The 17,037-nt window shown below is 37.1% G+C and overlaps 1 protein-coding gene across 1 annotated transcript; it reads right to left on the reverse strand.

Annotated features, from left to right (window-relative positions):
- Positions 1-9,150: 9,150 nt before the first annotated feature.
- Positions 9,151-15,228, reverse strand: LOC140819543 (choline-phosphate cytidylyltransferase 2-like). The gene is made up of 8 exons (XM_073179678.1): positions 14,951-15,228; positions 14,285-14,398; positions 13,008-13,103; positions 12,002-12,044; positions 11,723-11,878; positions 11,501-11,581; positions 9,664-9,774; positions 9,151-9,569 (listed from the first exon to the last, which is right to left on the reverse strand). Exons 1-8 carry the CDS (start codon positions 15,139-15,141, stop codon positions 9,363-9,365), a joined length of 999 nt encoding a protein of 332 aa, XP_073035779.1. The 5' UTR covers positions 15,142-15,228; the 3' UTR covers positions 9,151-9,362.
- Between the last annotated feature and the right edge of the window lie 1,809 nt (positions 15,229-17,037).

Raw genomic sequence — 17,037 nt, forward strand, 5'->3', positions numbered from 1 at the left:
GTGGCTTCTTCAACACCATGACGAGTCCATTGAACTTTCACTAATGGAATCATCTTTGTTCTGAGCTGTTTTTCTTTACGATCAATAATCCGGATCGGTTTCTCGACATAACTCAATGTCTCATCCAGCTCAGTCTCGTCTGGTTGAATCACGTGAGAATCATCAGGGAGATATTTCCGCAGCATCGATACATGAAAAACATCATGTATTCCAGATAAAGAAGGCGGCAATGCTAGTCGATAGGCACGATCTCCTATCTTCTCGAGAATCTCATAAGGACCTACATATCTTGGAGACAATTTCCCTTTCTTTCCAAATCTGACAACTCCTCTGAAAGGTGAAATCTTCAGGAATACTCGGTCTCCTACCTCAAATACCAACGGTCGTCGTCTGAGGTTGGCATATTTGGCTTGTCGGTCCTGGGCTGCCTTCATTTTCTTCTGAATCAATTTCACTTTTTCAGTCATATCTCTGATCATATCAGGTCCAGTCTCAGGAACTTCAGAGATATCATCCCAGTAAAGAGGCGATCGACACTTCTTTCCGTACAACGCTTCAAATGGTGTCATTTCAATACTCGTTTGATAGCTATTGTTGTACGAAAACTCGCAAAATGGCAATGCATCTTGCCAATTAATGCTAAAATTAAGCACCACAGCTCTTAACATATCTTCCAATGTCTGAATCGTCCGTTCTGACTGTCCGTCAGTCTGTGGATGATATGCGGTACTCAGATATAGCTTTGTACCTAGAGCTTGCTGCAAACTCTGCCAGAAGTGCGAAGTAAACCGAGGGTCACGGTCTGAAACAATCGACTTTCGCACTCCGTGCAGTCTCACAACTTCCTTGACATAGATATCGGCCATCTGATCATATCGGTATGTCATTTTGTATGGAATAAAACATGCGGATTTGGTCAATCGATCAATCACTACCCAAATCGCATTATAACCTCGGGAGGATCTCGGTAACTGTGTCACAAAATCCATGGAAATGTGATCCCATTTCCATTCAGGAATTGACAAACTCTGTAATAGTCCTCCTGGTTTCTTCCTTTCCGCTTTCACCTGTTGGCAATTTAGACACTTGGCTACAAATTTAGTCACATCAGATTTCATTTGTTTCCACCAAAACTGTGTCTTTAAGTCATTGTACATTTTTCTGCCACCAGGATGAATGCTAAAACGACTGTTGTGCGCCTCTATCAATATCCACTGTTTCAACTCTGAAACATTTGGCACAACAATACGATTATTCACATACAAAATACCGTCACAAACTCGATATTCCGATCGATGTCCAGCTCTGACCATAGCAATCTACTTCTGTATATTCTGATCACCTTTCTGAGCTGCTTTAATTCTCAAAATCAGTTCTGGTTCAGCTTGAATAGTATATAATCTTATTGGTCTCTTATCTGTCTCAAATACTAGTCCAGACAAACAGCAGGCCTCAATCAAATTCGAAACACCTATCGTCGATAAGGATAGTGCACATACCTTTCGACTCAGCGCATCTGCTGCTGCGTTGGATTTCTCTGGATAGTATTTGATTTCACAATCAAAGTCCTTCAATAAATCCAGCCATCTCCGTTGTCTCATATTCAACTCTGATTGCGAAAACAGATATTTCAAGCTTTTGTGATCAGAATATATTTCAAATTTCTCACCGTATAAATAATGTCGCCATATCTTCAAAGCAAAGACTATGGCTGCCAATTCAAGATCATGAATTGGGTAACGAGTTTCATGGGGTTTCAGCTGTCTCGAGGCATAAGCAATCACATGTCCTCGTTGCATCAAAACGCAACCCATTCCTCGGTGAGATGCATCACAATAAACGACAAATCCACCAGTGCCTGAAGGAATCGTCAACACAGACGCACTGGTCAGTCTCTCTTTCAACTCAAGAAAACTGGATTCACAGTCTTCTGTCCACACAAATGGAGCATTCTTCTGAGTCAACTGTGTAATCGGTTTGGCAATACTCGAAAAATCTTTAATAAATCGGCGATAATATCCTGCCAAACCCATAAAGCTGCGTATCTCTGGTACAGATGTCGGTCTCGGCCACGAAATCACTGCCTCAACCTTACTGGGATCAACTGATATCCCGTCTCCGGATATGATATGTCCCAGAAATACCACCTGTTTCAACCAGAACTCGCATTTCGACAATTTAGCATACAGTTTCTCCGCTCTCAAAGTTCGTAACACAATCCTCAGATGATCAGCATGCTCAATCATATTCTTTGAATAAATCAAGATATCTTCAATGAATATGATAACAAAATCATCCAAGTATTTCTGAAAGACGCGGTTCATCAATCCCATAAATACCGTCGGTGCATTCGTCAAACCAAAAGGCATGACAATAAACTCATAGTGTCCATACCTGGTTCTGAATGCTGTCTTTGAGATATCAGAATCCCTGACTCTCAATTGATGGTATCCAGATCTCAAGTCGATCTTGGAATACACTGATGAACCCTGCAACTGATCAAACAGATCATCAATACGAGACAATGGATATTTATTCTTTACCGTTGCCTTATTCAGTTGCCTGTAGTCGATACAAAGTCTCATCGACCCATCTTTCTTCCTCACGAACAGTACTGGAGCACCCCAAGGAGATACACTCGGTCTGATATATTCCTTGGCCAGTAAATCCTCCAACTGTTCTTTCAACTCTTTCAACTCGATTGGTGCCATCCGGTATGGAGCTCTCGAAATCGGGACTGTTCCTGGCATTAACTCAATGCTGAAGTCTATCTCTCGAATCGGAGGCAATCCAGGAATCTCGTCTGGAAAGACATCAGCAAACTCACACACCACTGGCAAGTCCGCCAATGATGGGCTCGACTTCAGTAAATCAACTGAATATACCAGGAATCCATCCGCTCCTTTCTGCAACAATCGAGTCATATTCATAGCAGATATCAAAGAGATTCTGGCACGAGAACCCTTACCATAAAATTTCCACTCCTCAGCCATTTCAGGTCTGAATCGAACTATCTTGTGGAAACAATCAACTGTAGCTCGGTACTTGGTTAACATATCGATACCAATAATACAATCAAAATCAGATAAACCAAGCACAACACAGTCTAATTCAATCGTATGCCCATCGTACTGCAGTATACTAGATTTAACAGATTTCACTGACATCAAACATGTCCCTAACAGAGAAGAGACAGACACTACTGCAGACAATGACTCAATGGGTAACGCATGACTCAATGCAAACCTCTCAGAAATAAAAGTATGTGATGCACCAGTGTCAATCAGTACATATGCAGGATAACCAGAAATAAAACAGTTACCTGCCACGACATCATCAGGTGCATCCTGTGTCTGCTCCTCAGTCAAAGCAAATAGTCGGGCCTGCTGTCTAGGAGGCTGGCTCGCTGTCTGGCCCCCTCCTGGCCTCTGCTGTGACAGAGTAGACGGTGCTGGCTGAAAGGAATGAACGGCAGAAGATCGTCTTCCTGTCTGAGCCGCTGATCCAGACGACTCAGCCGCTTGAGATCCCTGGGCACCTCGCTGTGGACACACTCGGGCAAAGTGTCCATGCTGCTTACAAATGCGGCAGTTTCCGAACACTCCTCGGCACTGCTCGGTGGAATGCTTCCCTCCACAGGTGCTACAGTATGGTCCTATATAACTTGGCCCTGACTAGTCTGTCTAGAGCCACTCGAACTAGAGGAGCTACTCCCAGCTTTCTTGAATTTCTTCCCCTTAGCCTTCAGGAAGTCTTTCTTCCCACTTCCACTACCACTTTCAAATCGAGGAAATGGTGGAGGCATCTGTGAACTCGGTACTGAAGGCACAAACGAAGCCTCTTTCTGTCTTATCAATCCGGCTTCGGCTCCCTTAGCTCGATTCAGAGCATCAGTGAAATTGTTTGGCCTTCCGGTATTCACCAAGGTAAAAATTTCAGGATTTAGACCATTTATGAACTGGTCTGCAACGGCCTCATCACTCCCAGCCACATGAGGGGAAAATCGGAGCAGAGTAGAGAACTTAGCCACATAATCCTCAATGTTTAACTGGCCATGTCTCAAGTTTGCAAACTCGGCTCCCTTGTCCTTCCTATATGAAACTGGAAAGAACCGTAGATAAAATTCAGTCTTAAACACATTCCAGGTAATGGCCATACCTCGTAATTCCAAAGCCCGTTTTGTCGTGTTCCACCAGTGTTTAGCAACGTCATGCAACTGGTGTCCGATCAGTTTCACCCTCTTTTCCTCAGTATATTCCAAGGATTCGAACAACGATTCAATATCGTCCAACCAACTCTCACATTCTACGGAATTCTCCGTTCCTTTCAAAGTCGGTGGATGGAATGACTGAAATCTTTTCAGCAATTTCTCCATGGCTGTAGGTGTCACATCCATGGGAGGATTTGAGGTACTCCCCTGTTCTGGCATTCTTCTCGGAGGCATATCTGATAACCAAACGGGTTAGCAATACCAACAATAATCCTATTTCAAGCCTCCTCGGATCATCTTACAGCTGATCCATTCCAATAATATACAATACCATATCAATATCAGATAATTCAGGTAGCATATATTAAAACAGGAATCATGCTAGCAATCAAAAGCAAGAAAGAAAATCAATCTACCCCACTCACTAGCTTCTATCTCAGTCTAAGGGATCTATCGCTCTGATACCACTTGTTGTGGGGACCCGGACGCTAATCAAGTTCTTAATCATCTTTGGGACTAATTAATCAATTATAAAACAGGGTCTAAAAATTTTTCTTTTTAAAATGCGGAACGTAGTGAAATCAAACCATACATACATATCAGTATATAAAATACAAGTCCTGTATCACAAACATTTATTCAAACTAGGGTTTGACAACTACTATCAAGTGTTCAACCCTATCTCTAGTCCAAGTCCGGTGCCACCACTCTAATCACGATCTCTCTCTTCATCTCCTGGACCCTGATCATGTCCCACCTGTTGTCAAGTACACATACAGACAAGACAACAGCCGGATAAACCGGTGAGAATATACTCCCAGTATAAATCAACGAAACATGCAATCATATAAACATTATAAAGCATGTAATCAGGTAACAGATATATGTAACAACGTCTGAAACATAATCAATATCAAACTGTCGACAATACTCGTAGCTACATCATTCCGACTAGACTCAGTCCTAGTCTAGGGATCCCGATTCCAGAAGTTGGCATGCATGTATCGACTAACAGTAATAGGAAAGACTCCAGTTCTATCCACGCCGATACGGTATCGATCAACAGTAATAGAAAAGACTCCAGTTCTATTCACATCGATATGGTATCGATTACCAGTAATAGAGGAAGCTATTATTCTATCCACATCAATATAGTACCGATTAACAGTAATAGAAGCAACTCTAATTCTATCCACATCGATATGACATCGATTAACAGTAATAGAAGAGCTACTAATCTATACACATCGATACAATACTGATTAACAGTAATAGAAAAAGCCACCATCCTATCCACATCGATAGCCAAACATCCAGTGACAGTCTTTGGCACAACCGCCAATACACAATCTTATGACATCGTGCAATGTGCCCGTGTTGATCCCACCACTAACGGCACTTCTGTCATAAGACTACTCGTCTAATACCTGCTGTCTAAAATCAAGAGAACAAGTATATCAATCAACTCAATGCAAATATCAATGCAATAAAGTAAAGTATGTGATTTAGGGAAACCCAAGTCTAAACCGACTCAAGTCCATCTCCCAATACCACATTGACTTATACCTTTCTTTCGTCGGTTTCTGGCTCAGTCGAAGTCCTGAACTCACAATCTGTCTGGTACTGACAATATCAATAATCTCATATCAATATACCAGTCAATTCCATAACAATCTGATCAATCTGGATTTAATTCAAATCAACGGTATAACGGTACAATCTCAGTATTCCCGTCAATACCATATCACCAGATATTAATTACAAATCATAACTCATATCCATTACAGTCTGTAATTCATTCATAATCCAAATATGTCCGGTATAAATCAATATACCCTAAAAATTCATAACAATTCCATAATCAGTCCGTTTCTCAATCTGACTTCGATTCTGCGATGTCTAACATGTCAAGCACATCATATATGAATCCTATTCAATTCTGACAATAGCATAATTTCAAAGCATGTCAAAACGTAGCAAAACTTATGTCAAGTTGTAGCCTACGTCGATAGGATTACCGTATCGAAGTCGGATTACGATTTGGACGGACGGATATTGCACGGTAGAATTTTGAATCGTACGAAGCTAACTTTCCCCTCAATTCACTTCTTCTCTCTGAATACTGAAGGAGACTTACGCTTTGTTCTATATATATATATCATGCATGAAATGCTACGTGTCTCCATCCAATTTTTGCCCATTTTCTCAAAATTTACGAAAATGCCATTGCCATCCCATAATTACGAAAATGCCATCCATAATTACGAAAATGCCATCCAGCAATGTCATTCAATAATTACGAAAATGCCATCCCATTTAAATTAAGTATTTTTCCACTTAATTACAAAAAAGCCATCAATACGATTTTATTTTCGGGGTCTCACAACAATGATAACATCTCGGGCCTTACAACGCCCCTCGCCCCCAGTAAGATTTTAAATGTTGGATTTTTATTTTTATGAGGGTTCGAGTTACATGTTTAAAAAAAAATTCTTGGTAGTATTTTAAAATTAAAAGTAAGGGAAGTTGCAAGTATCAAAGACGAGATTAAATTATTTCAAGCATGCAATGTTATTATTATTGAGTAATTAAATGTTTGAGGTGAATATTTTCTAAAAATTATAGATCTGAACTATATGCTTTTTATTTTCTTTATTCAAATTGAAAATGAATTCCATTGAAACATAAACTACTTTTAATTTTTTACATTTATTATATTAATTAATTTAATTTGGGATATGATTTTGTGTTACTATGATATATTTAGTTGTTATTATAAATTGTATAAATAATTCAGTATGATTTCTGCATCACGTTCTGACAATCAATTTTCAATAGAATAAAAATAAAAAATGAATGCGGTGTTCAGTATCATCCGTGAGGTAAATAATTCAATAATACACTTGGCGCTTAAACTCTAATTCGTTTGTTGATATTATCAACCTGCACAGGAAATAAATATATAATTAAATGTGAATTATTTTTAATTTATCTTTTAAAATTCAAATTTAAATTTGATGTTCCTTGAAAAATATAAATTAAATTAAGTATTTGCATTGATTATATCATTCTATTTAATTTCGATTATGATTTTAAGTCGTGTGTTATTTATGTATCATACTAAATAAAATATAAAAGATAATATGTCTAAAAAATAATTACATTTTTAATCAAAATATATTCATCTAATAAATGACAAAAAAATTGAAAAATTTTGATAAACAAAATAATTTATGTTTTTTTAAATATTTTTTATATTCTTATTATTAATAGCAGGTTCACTTAATCAAGATAAAAAAAATCAATTTAATGACTAAATATTATTATCATCATTTCAGTGTTATATCAAATGACAAAAATATCTTGTTAAAATAAATTTTTTATTATAATACTTAAAATTTAAATATATTCATTAAATTATATCAATAATTTAAAATAATTATTCAAACAACAATACTTACTAATTTTAATAATTAATTACATAAAATAATATTCCGTGCATCGCACGGGTTAAATACTAGTTAATTATAATAATCTAAAATTTATATTCATTCGGCATATCTTCTCTATTGAGTACTATAAATTTATCTGATTAAGCGTTCCTATATCATCAGAAATAAGTTCTTTGTTTTTTATGAATCTATCCAGAATTGAGTCAGCAGTTTACAATTTATTATCTCTTCTTCGTGAGGATTTTTTTTCATATCAAAATCTAGGGAATTATACAAGGATGTCTCGTTTGGACACAACTTCTTGATCCTCAGTTGAAATTATTTTCTGAAGTTGGAGGACAAGAATCCATGTTAGGTCCGCATACGCCTAGATTTTAATGCGCCTTACATGGTAAAGTACAATTCTTCCTTCAAGTTAACCATGAACCCCTGCCGGAGGTGACGGCTTGGAGGTATGGACGACACTCGTAAAATTGGAGTTCCGCGATACCCCCAATCCATTAATGTAACCTATAGGTCCATGCACAGCGCGTTCTCGTATATCTGGTAACATTTAAAGGATTTAGGTGTTGTCTTAGTGCACTTAGCTAGTATCGATGTGTGGCTGGACAAGTTGCTTCTAGGATAGGCATGTACCTCACAAGAAAGTGCTATGAACCCATGGCTGCAAGGGACTATCCTAATTGGATTTTAGGATAATCGTGCAGCAGTGGAATCCATCATATGCAGGCATGTACCGTAGGTTCTAAAATCAACCACAATGGAAAACCAAACTAGACTATGCTCAAGCAATATAAATCAACATTTGCAAGAAAACTTTTCCTATAAATCTAGTAGCCTTGTGGATTAGAAAAAAAATCAGTATTCCCTCTGAGTTTCCAACCCAGTATATACAAATTGCTCATGAAAGGAATAACTCACTGTAGACGTGACGCGCATAAGCAGAGCTAGAATATTAAATAACCACCGTTGACGTTTTCTCTGTGCTATTGTGCAAAGATCACCAAACTCTCAAAAGCATGGCTCTCTCTTTCTCTGCATGAACACTAAGTACATGATGCGTGTTCATGATGCGTGTAAAATTTCAAAAACTTAGTTTGTATCAATCCGCCTAAGGTCACACCACACGTTCATAACTCGTCATTTCATCTAGCTATCCGTACTCGATTTTATCCCGATTGTTTCCAAACCCTTTACATAAACTTCACGAGATCTCACATTATGCACATTAAGCTCATAACACAACTTTGGAAAACTGAAACTGAAATAAACATTCAAGTCTCATGGCATTATATACTATCAACGGTAGGGGAACAGATTCTTGTCATTTTATAAATATTTTCTAGTGATAGAAAAGTGATTCAAGTCTTTTGAATCATATATTAGTTCAAACATCATGTTTCAGTCACTCTTTCATTAAGAACAATTATAAGTCCCTGGCATACATTTTATTGAACTTTACTTTTAAATTTAATTTCATAACTTACTAAAAAAATAACCTAATTTTCTTCATTATACATAGACGAATATTATAACATATTGTCAACAAACAGGAAACAAAAAAAAACAAATGCAAGGAAATATCAGCACAACTCACTCTCAAACTTACTATTTACAACAGCTACTGTACAATAGTTTATATAACCAAAGTGCAGAACAGGAGTACCCGTGATGCAGTAGCCGCTTGTATGATTCACCAGTCATTTCTTCTTGTCACTGTCATAGTATTTCTCATCACCATCATCATCACCATCATCATCATCGCAGTAATAATACTCGTCGTCGTCGTCATCGTAATAGTAGTCTACCTCATCACCATCTTCATTTTCTAGGCCATTCAGCAGCAAGCCGTCCCTAGCCTCCTGTCCTCCTAAACTTTCTTGAATTCGATCCCTAATGGCTGTCCCCTGAAGAACACCAGTTTTCGAATTAAAATTTTCATCCAGATTATAATTTATATGCAAGGACAAATATCTCAAAGAGCATAAGCCAGCTATTCACCATTTTATGGCAACCTTCCTCGAACATTTCAAGAAATCCAGCGACCCAACGATCAGCATTTTCAACCCACATATTGCGTTGCACCTCAGCTGTTTTTGCGACAGTTTGTATCTGCAAGATGGGATTTTAGAAATGAACATTTAGAACAAGAAATAGAAACACTGATACTGTAATCTAACAAATTTACTGAACTCGGTGCTTAACCAACGTGTACTAGAAGTAAAAAATATTGATTAGCCAGCAGTAGACACCAAATCTTTGCTCACATGCCAACGAGTATCGAATTCTCGTTTCAAGGACCATGAATCAACAGTAAAAAAAATATAGAAAGACTATAATCACACATTTTCTGATGTATTAATATCCAAACGTGCAACTCCACGGAGCAAAAGAAATTGCAGACTTCTAAACCAAAAAGGGTTAGTAGAAACAAGTAATTTTGATTACAAAATGAAAGTGAACAAATTCATGACATCGTATAGGAAGCCATAGATATGAAAAAGAGGAATGATAAAAATGAACTAGAAAGTTAGGACTTCATTAAAAGGTTTATTGAGCATGCATTCACCTACCACCACAAGAAAAAGATGAGATCAGAATACCACAATTTCCTGGAAACAAGACCAAGCGGACGAAAAATTGTTGAGATTCCTCATCCCAAAATAGCTTCAAAATTCAGACCTTGCAATCTACCAAGTTTAATTACCACCTCTTCATATAGGGGAAAGGACATGAGTGGGAAGGTTAGGAAAATATTGCTAGTTAAGAGTGTTCACTGAATACAGTGAGGGGTAAGGAGAGAGCAGCGTGGATTTCCTTTCCACTATATTTCATTCCCCGCAGGTGGTGTTGTAACTGACTCTTTCATGTCTTCTCCCTATTTTTGGGCCTTCTCAGTTCCCTAACATATATCCTCATTGGCCCATTTTAACAAAAATAAATATAACAATCCCATCCCAAAAGAATGCACGAGTTTTCAGAATATCCATCTTATTTTGGAATTCCAAAAACTACTGTGTACCAATGACCATCAACACCTGAAAACACTCGCAAATAAATTTTTTTACCAACCAATATCTACACATGATTGCTCAGAGTGTTCACACTTTTTCTTCGACCCTCGGAAAATATATCAGCATGATAGGTCCTGAGTGAGAGTGTTACATTTGTTTGTGCACTTGAAACTAACTAATACAAAAAAAGGAATTGAGATAAAGATATCAACACGATGGGTCATCGGCAACAGTTATAGATATGTTTGTGCACTTGAAAATAACTAAAAACAAAACAAAAATTGACGTTAAGATAACATCAAGGTTCCATCAAAAAAATAACCCACCTCCAGCTGCCTGATAAATTCACACATTACACTTTCGAAGTTCTATTACAATTGATCAAGGGATCCAAGCAGTCAACATTTTGCAGGCAGAGTAGCAACTACTAACCAATGATTGGAATCGGATGCAGCAGAAGGTATCTCAAAGATTGTGGTTCAAGCAATATTAATTTTTTCGCTCAAGTAAGAACTAAATAATTGTCAACTTTAAGAGACAAGGATGGCCATGATTCCCATGTGCTATGGTGAAGGTGGAGGAGCCAAATGAACTAAGCTACTTACATGGAAATTGGAATCACCAACTAGATTCTCAATATTTATAATTCCTTTCTCCGTTCTTCTGACTTTCTTTACTTAACAAATAGTTGGTTAAGATGTAAGGGAAAAACATGTTAAAATCCTTGCTTTTACCTAAGTTATAATAGTGCTTCATTCAAGCCAATATGTTGATATTGGGCATGGTGAGGCTAATAAGAGATTTCCTCCATAAGAAACTTTTACCTTCTCTCCCACTTTTTCTTGCTGCTCCTTTACTTTCTCTTGTAACTTCCTCAGTCTCATATTCACCCTTAGTCCCTTTTCCTGTCATTGTAAATAAATATGAGAAAGTCACCAGCCTCACCGATATCAAATAACATACAGGATTTCTTATTATTTTTTATGAATGAGTTATATAAGAATCAATGCATGACAAACAACAAAAGAATAACTGGAACATCATACCTTGACATAGCTAACGTTAAGCTCCTTTCTTGTATATCCACGATCTAAATTGCGCAATACATATTGGTTATAATCTTTGACAATTCTCATTATGAGATCTGATGTTGAAATTCCCTCAGTCCTTTTAGTCTCCTTAAATCGTCCCACGGCTTTGACCTTTATTAGAAGTAGAAAAATATCAAATGTCAAAGAAAGTATAAGAGAAAGGATAAGAGAGAGAGAGATCAAAATTAGACAAATCAATTACTATTTAAATTTTAAGAAGCAGTGTCCTCTTACAAATTCATAAACATCCTTCCCAGCTCCACTTGTATCTGCATAACTGTTTAATATCCACAGAAATAATAAAAGAATTGCTTAAGATATATGCTCCATCATTAGCAAATATATGGCACGGATATCTATGAAAGACGAGTGAAAATGGAACACAACAGTCAGGCAATTCAAAATAAAAACCCCCCTTTGCAATTTTGAAAACTCAATGACATGGCAACCAGTTTGTTTCTCAAAACACTTGGTTTAGATTGGATGGCTATTATCTATATGGTTCGGAGACCAAGCTTAAAGCTATTAGGTTGCTTTTAACACAAAAATAACAAATTTATTGGCCAAAACAAGAATTTAAACCAAAGTTTGCCCCTAAAAATTTACACCACTTTTCATGTTCAATGTTTTACAAACACACAGAATAATATGTGCATGATTTTGCATAAATAAGTCTATGATCTCATCCTGTTGATGAAAAAAACAACTAGAGAGCTGACTTGATAAAAAAAAAAGTTGGAATCCCATATCGCGTAACAGTTTGTTCTGGATAATTGTAATATATCGAGGTTGGATCATAATTGATCTATTTTCTATGCTATATCCACATAAGCCAACATCCACATAGGACCTTTAGACAGCAATACCAAAGACACTATATTCTGATTTTCTTTCCTATGAATATCTTCCATCATCAAATAATGATGTCGAGTCTGAAGAATAAGAATCCTGAAGAACTAATTACATCAAAAGAAGGAGACGTACCAATCATGTACCTTTGAGTTAAATGTGTGGCTTTGTTGGGTTTAGACATGTAGAATGTCGAATTCACCAGTAATTAAATTAATAAAATCCAACTCAAAGCATGTTCTTTTCAAAGTTATGTTTGGCTTACAATCCAACAGTCAATAAACTCACGTCACATTTAGTTTAGAAGTCGAAGGACATTATATCTTCTGTGTCAGATAGTTATGGTTCGACACAACAAGAAATGAGAAAAAAGAGGGAACTGTTGACTTACGGAAGAGAATCATGTGCCACATAGTCAATATCGTGCTTGTCAAGAAATTCTTGATTTATTACCCATGGAGCATCAGGGATAACCTCATCAACCCATCTGCCAAACAAAAAGGTAAGTATGGACTATCTAATTGCCAAAATTGTTTAACAAGAGAAGAAGTAAATAAAGAAATCAAACAAAATCAATCATATAAGGCGAAAGTAAGGCTCCAAAATCCATTCCCCTCTCTGGTATGACTCATAGTTGTCAAGGGCGCAAGGCGCACCGAGGCGCACAAGGGCTCTGGAGCCTGAGGCGAAGGCGCAAGGCGAGGCGCGCGTCTTACCGAAGCAAGGCGCACATTTTTAATTTTTTTTAAAAATATATTTATCTTAGAATAATATATTAAAATATGAAATAATTAAGTCACAATGTCACACAAAACAACAAATAATTAATAAGTTCATAACAATAAGTAACACAATTAAAATTCTTCAATCATCCTTAGAAGTTACGCTTGGGGTTGGTTTGGGCTTTTACATTTTAAGTTATTATTAAAAAAAAACAGAGAAGTTGCATTTTCGAAATGCAACTTCTGTGTTACTGAATTTGTTTTTTAAAAAAAGCAACTCAGGCGTGCCTAAGGCGCGCCCGAGAGCCTTTCCAAGGCGAGCCCAGGCGCGCGCCTGGGCGAGCCTTTGTGAATCGTTGCGCCTGGGATGGCCCCAGGCGCAACACCCACGCCTGGTGGCGCCTCTCGCCTCAAGGCGAGAGGCGCTCGCCTTTGACAACTATGGACTATGACTGATTTCATATCTTGTCACATTCTTCAAGGGAGTACCAATTTCGATAGTTTGAGAAAAATGGGAAAACTGGGAGGGGAAATTGGGGAATTAAAATCAGGAAAAAGGGAGAAATGATGAAGAAACCTGGAGTAGAAAAGAACTTTGGGGATAAGGAAATTATTTTGTAATCATCATAATCCAAATTAAAGACATTCACATTTATAGATATATGTGTGTGTTCCTACTTCCTAATATCAGTATCATATCACTCTGCCACGTGCACGAAAAAATGAAAATGTTATTCTAGCTAACTTGCTCACATGCAAAGCATATGTCCATTCCAGCTACAACTAAAAGCTTAGTTCGAGAAGTAAACATCGTCACAAATTGAACATCAACATCCATACTTGCCAAATAATGGCTAAACCACATCAGGAAGATTAAAATCCTAATCCAAGAGAAAGATAATCCACAAAGCAACAAAAAACATGGAAAGCTGCAAACAGAACGTACTTGCAATGTCGGAGGGATTCATATCGCTCGGATTCAGTCATAACAGTCTTTCCCTTGTACTTGTGTGTGGTCTCATCATTGCAGCATCCCACCATCAAGTATGTATTTGGGAAACTATTAGATATATAGATCACAAAATATTTATCAGAATGTATTTTATCGAGGATATAATCAAGCTAGAACCAAATTATTACAGGTATATATAACATCAATCACTTTTGATCCATCAAGAAATCATTAAAATGATGATATCAAGACCACAAGAATTCCAACACGCTAGACCGATCATCATGCCTCAAAAAAGGAAAACCAATTTTTTATGCATAATACTCTTTTAAAAACTAAGTTTCAAAAGCAGATAAAATTAACACACCATTGTCGAGCTTTCGACCATGTTCTTAGGTCGTCCTGCCAAGAATCAATTCATATTTTTAAAAAATAGTTTTAATAAAACTTCCATAGAATAACACGAAATAGGTTAACTACGGAAGGAAAATAGAAAACTCGAATCGTCCGATGACAAATACATAAAACCAAACACCTCGTCACCAATCAACAGAATCTCTGCCAAAGCGTAAAGCTCAGAACACGTATGCACAAATTAAGAAGCGAGAAACAAAATTCAAAGAAGGCCCACAAAATCTCATCCAATTAGCAACGACATACGCGATTTTGGCTTGTTCGAGAGCTCGAGCATGGCCGAAGTGGAAGAGATCATAGATCCCATCAGCGTACACACGAACAGGGCGGTCGGACGAGGAAGCAGAGTCCCTCGAGTTGCCTTGTACGACGTTCGTCGGGCAATTATCGCCGGTTTGCCTCTGCTCCTCCGCTATTACTACGCCACTCACCCCCATCGCCACCTTTCAATCTCTCTCTTCGTCGGATGTTTTCTCTTTGATAAGAATCACTCACATAATAGATATGGGCGACATAAATGAAAGGCGAAATCTCCGTTGGTTATTTCTATTTTTACACACTACTAAATAATTTTTTTTATTTTAATATATATGAAACGGTCCACTTTTACATTGTATTTAAATTAGATTTGAAAGAATTTTTTATTTTAAATTTTTTTTAAACTAATTCTTCGGCCTTATTTATTTATTTATATATATATATATATATATATATATATATATATATATATATGTGTGTGTGTGTGTGTGATCCGGGTGAAAAGGATGAGGAGAGTCGAGTGCTCCACCGGATCTAATATAAAGATAATAAAAGAAATAAGAGTGATGAATGCTTGAACCAGAAACTTCTTTCCCGGGTAGCTAGAAAGGCATGCGCTCAAGAAAGTAATCAAGTGAATGGGCGCCGGAGGGATGTCCGGCGTAGCCATCCAGTGAATGATTCAACAAAAGACCAATATAACTAAGTGACAGTTGTGATATTGAAGTGAAAGGGTTTGAACAATAAATGAGTAATGAATGCTTGTGTATTCAATCTATTAATGAAATAAATGCAAAGAGAGAACCTGATATTCATAGTAGGAGAAGTAATGATGATCTCGTTCTTCGTGCTACCTACTAATTCTAGTATGACGACTGATCATACCCTATATTCTGACACGTCAAATCACATAATAGTCACATCCTCTCTGTCTGACTTTGTCAACCACTTGGATCGACATCAGAGATGTAACAGCTACCCATATCTTATTTTACTAGTGCACTTGAATGCGGTGTTCATATCGAGGTAGCCCGGGTAGAAAGTTCTTGGGAGTTTGCTTGAGAGTCCAGGAGCTTGCATGAGAGCCCGGGCCGGGCCCTAGGAGAAATGCCCGCTGCTGAAGAAAACACTCTACATACTAACTCCGACCCGAGCTATCCTCTTAGTATCCCGAGTCATCCATGAACCGAGCACAATCCATACCCATGATCCGGGCTGTCCCGACGATATCATCATATATAATATACACAACTTAACTCAATTGCACCATTTAAAAATAATCCAACCAACTAATTACTTAAAAATTCATAATTACACTAAAAAGCATAAAATCGTAAACGTCCAATCAAACCTAAAACTAGAATGTTTCCAAAATAACAAGAACGTCTTAAATATTCTCAAAAACCACTCATTCACATAAAAGTAATAAAAGTTTTCAGAACACTGTTAAATCATCAACTGTGCGGAAAACTAGCAGGTCATCGGGTTTCAGTGCACCATCAATTCAGTCAGTTCAATCATCAAGTCTTCTTGTCTAAACAGAAATATCCTCACCTGCATCATTCACACCTAGTGAATTTAATGACTCAGCAAACCTTAATCATAATAACAAGTAATACATATACATCCACATACAACAGTGAAAATTATATTTATAAAATAACTTTAACATGAACATCTGCATAACCGTAAACATTTGCTTCCATCATTATAGATATACATTTCCTTTTTAGGAGAAATCAGTCATTAATTGTGATCATCATTTCATCTTTCGGTCGACTGATTAATCTCAGATGTAACCATGGTACCAGGCGGTGAGACAACTGTAACGCCCCGAAAATTTGAAGGTCCACGCGAACCACACGCATACAAATTATTAAATTCCTTGTGTATTTCAATTAATTGTTTTAATTACATAAATTAATTATGTTGTGCATGGTGACATGTTTAAAATGTACTTTTCTACATGGTTGCATTAAAATGTATTTTTAAATGTTATTCGAGTTGCGATCGAGGAACGGAAACTGATGACTGGAAAATGAAAATTTTTTTATTAAATAATTGTTTTTAATTAT

The sequence above is a fragment of the Primulina eburnea genome, chromosome 18, assembly GCF_022965805.1.
Source record: "Primulina eburnea isolate SZY01 chromosome 18, ASM2296580v1, whole genome shotgun sequence".
NCBI classification, from domain to species: Eukaryota; Viridiplantae; Streptophyta; class Magnoliopsida; order Lamiales; family Gesneriaceae; genus Primulina; species Primulina eburnea.

Excerpts from the sequence above, each read along its gene's own strand:
- LOC140819543 (XM_073179678.1), bottom strand. The coding sequence starts at position 15,141 with ATGGGGGTGAGTGGCGTAGTAATAGCGGAGGAGCAGAGGCAAACCGGC. Across the intron at positions 11,879-12,001 it reads GGAAGGATGTTTATGAATTT|GTCAAAGCCGTGGGACGATT; the intron begins GTAAGAGGACAC and ends CTTCTAATAAAG. Across the intron at positions 11,582-11,722 it reads TTAACGTTAGCTATGTCAAG|GAAAAGGGACTAAGGGTGAA; the intron begins GTATGATGTTCC and ends TTACAATGACAG.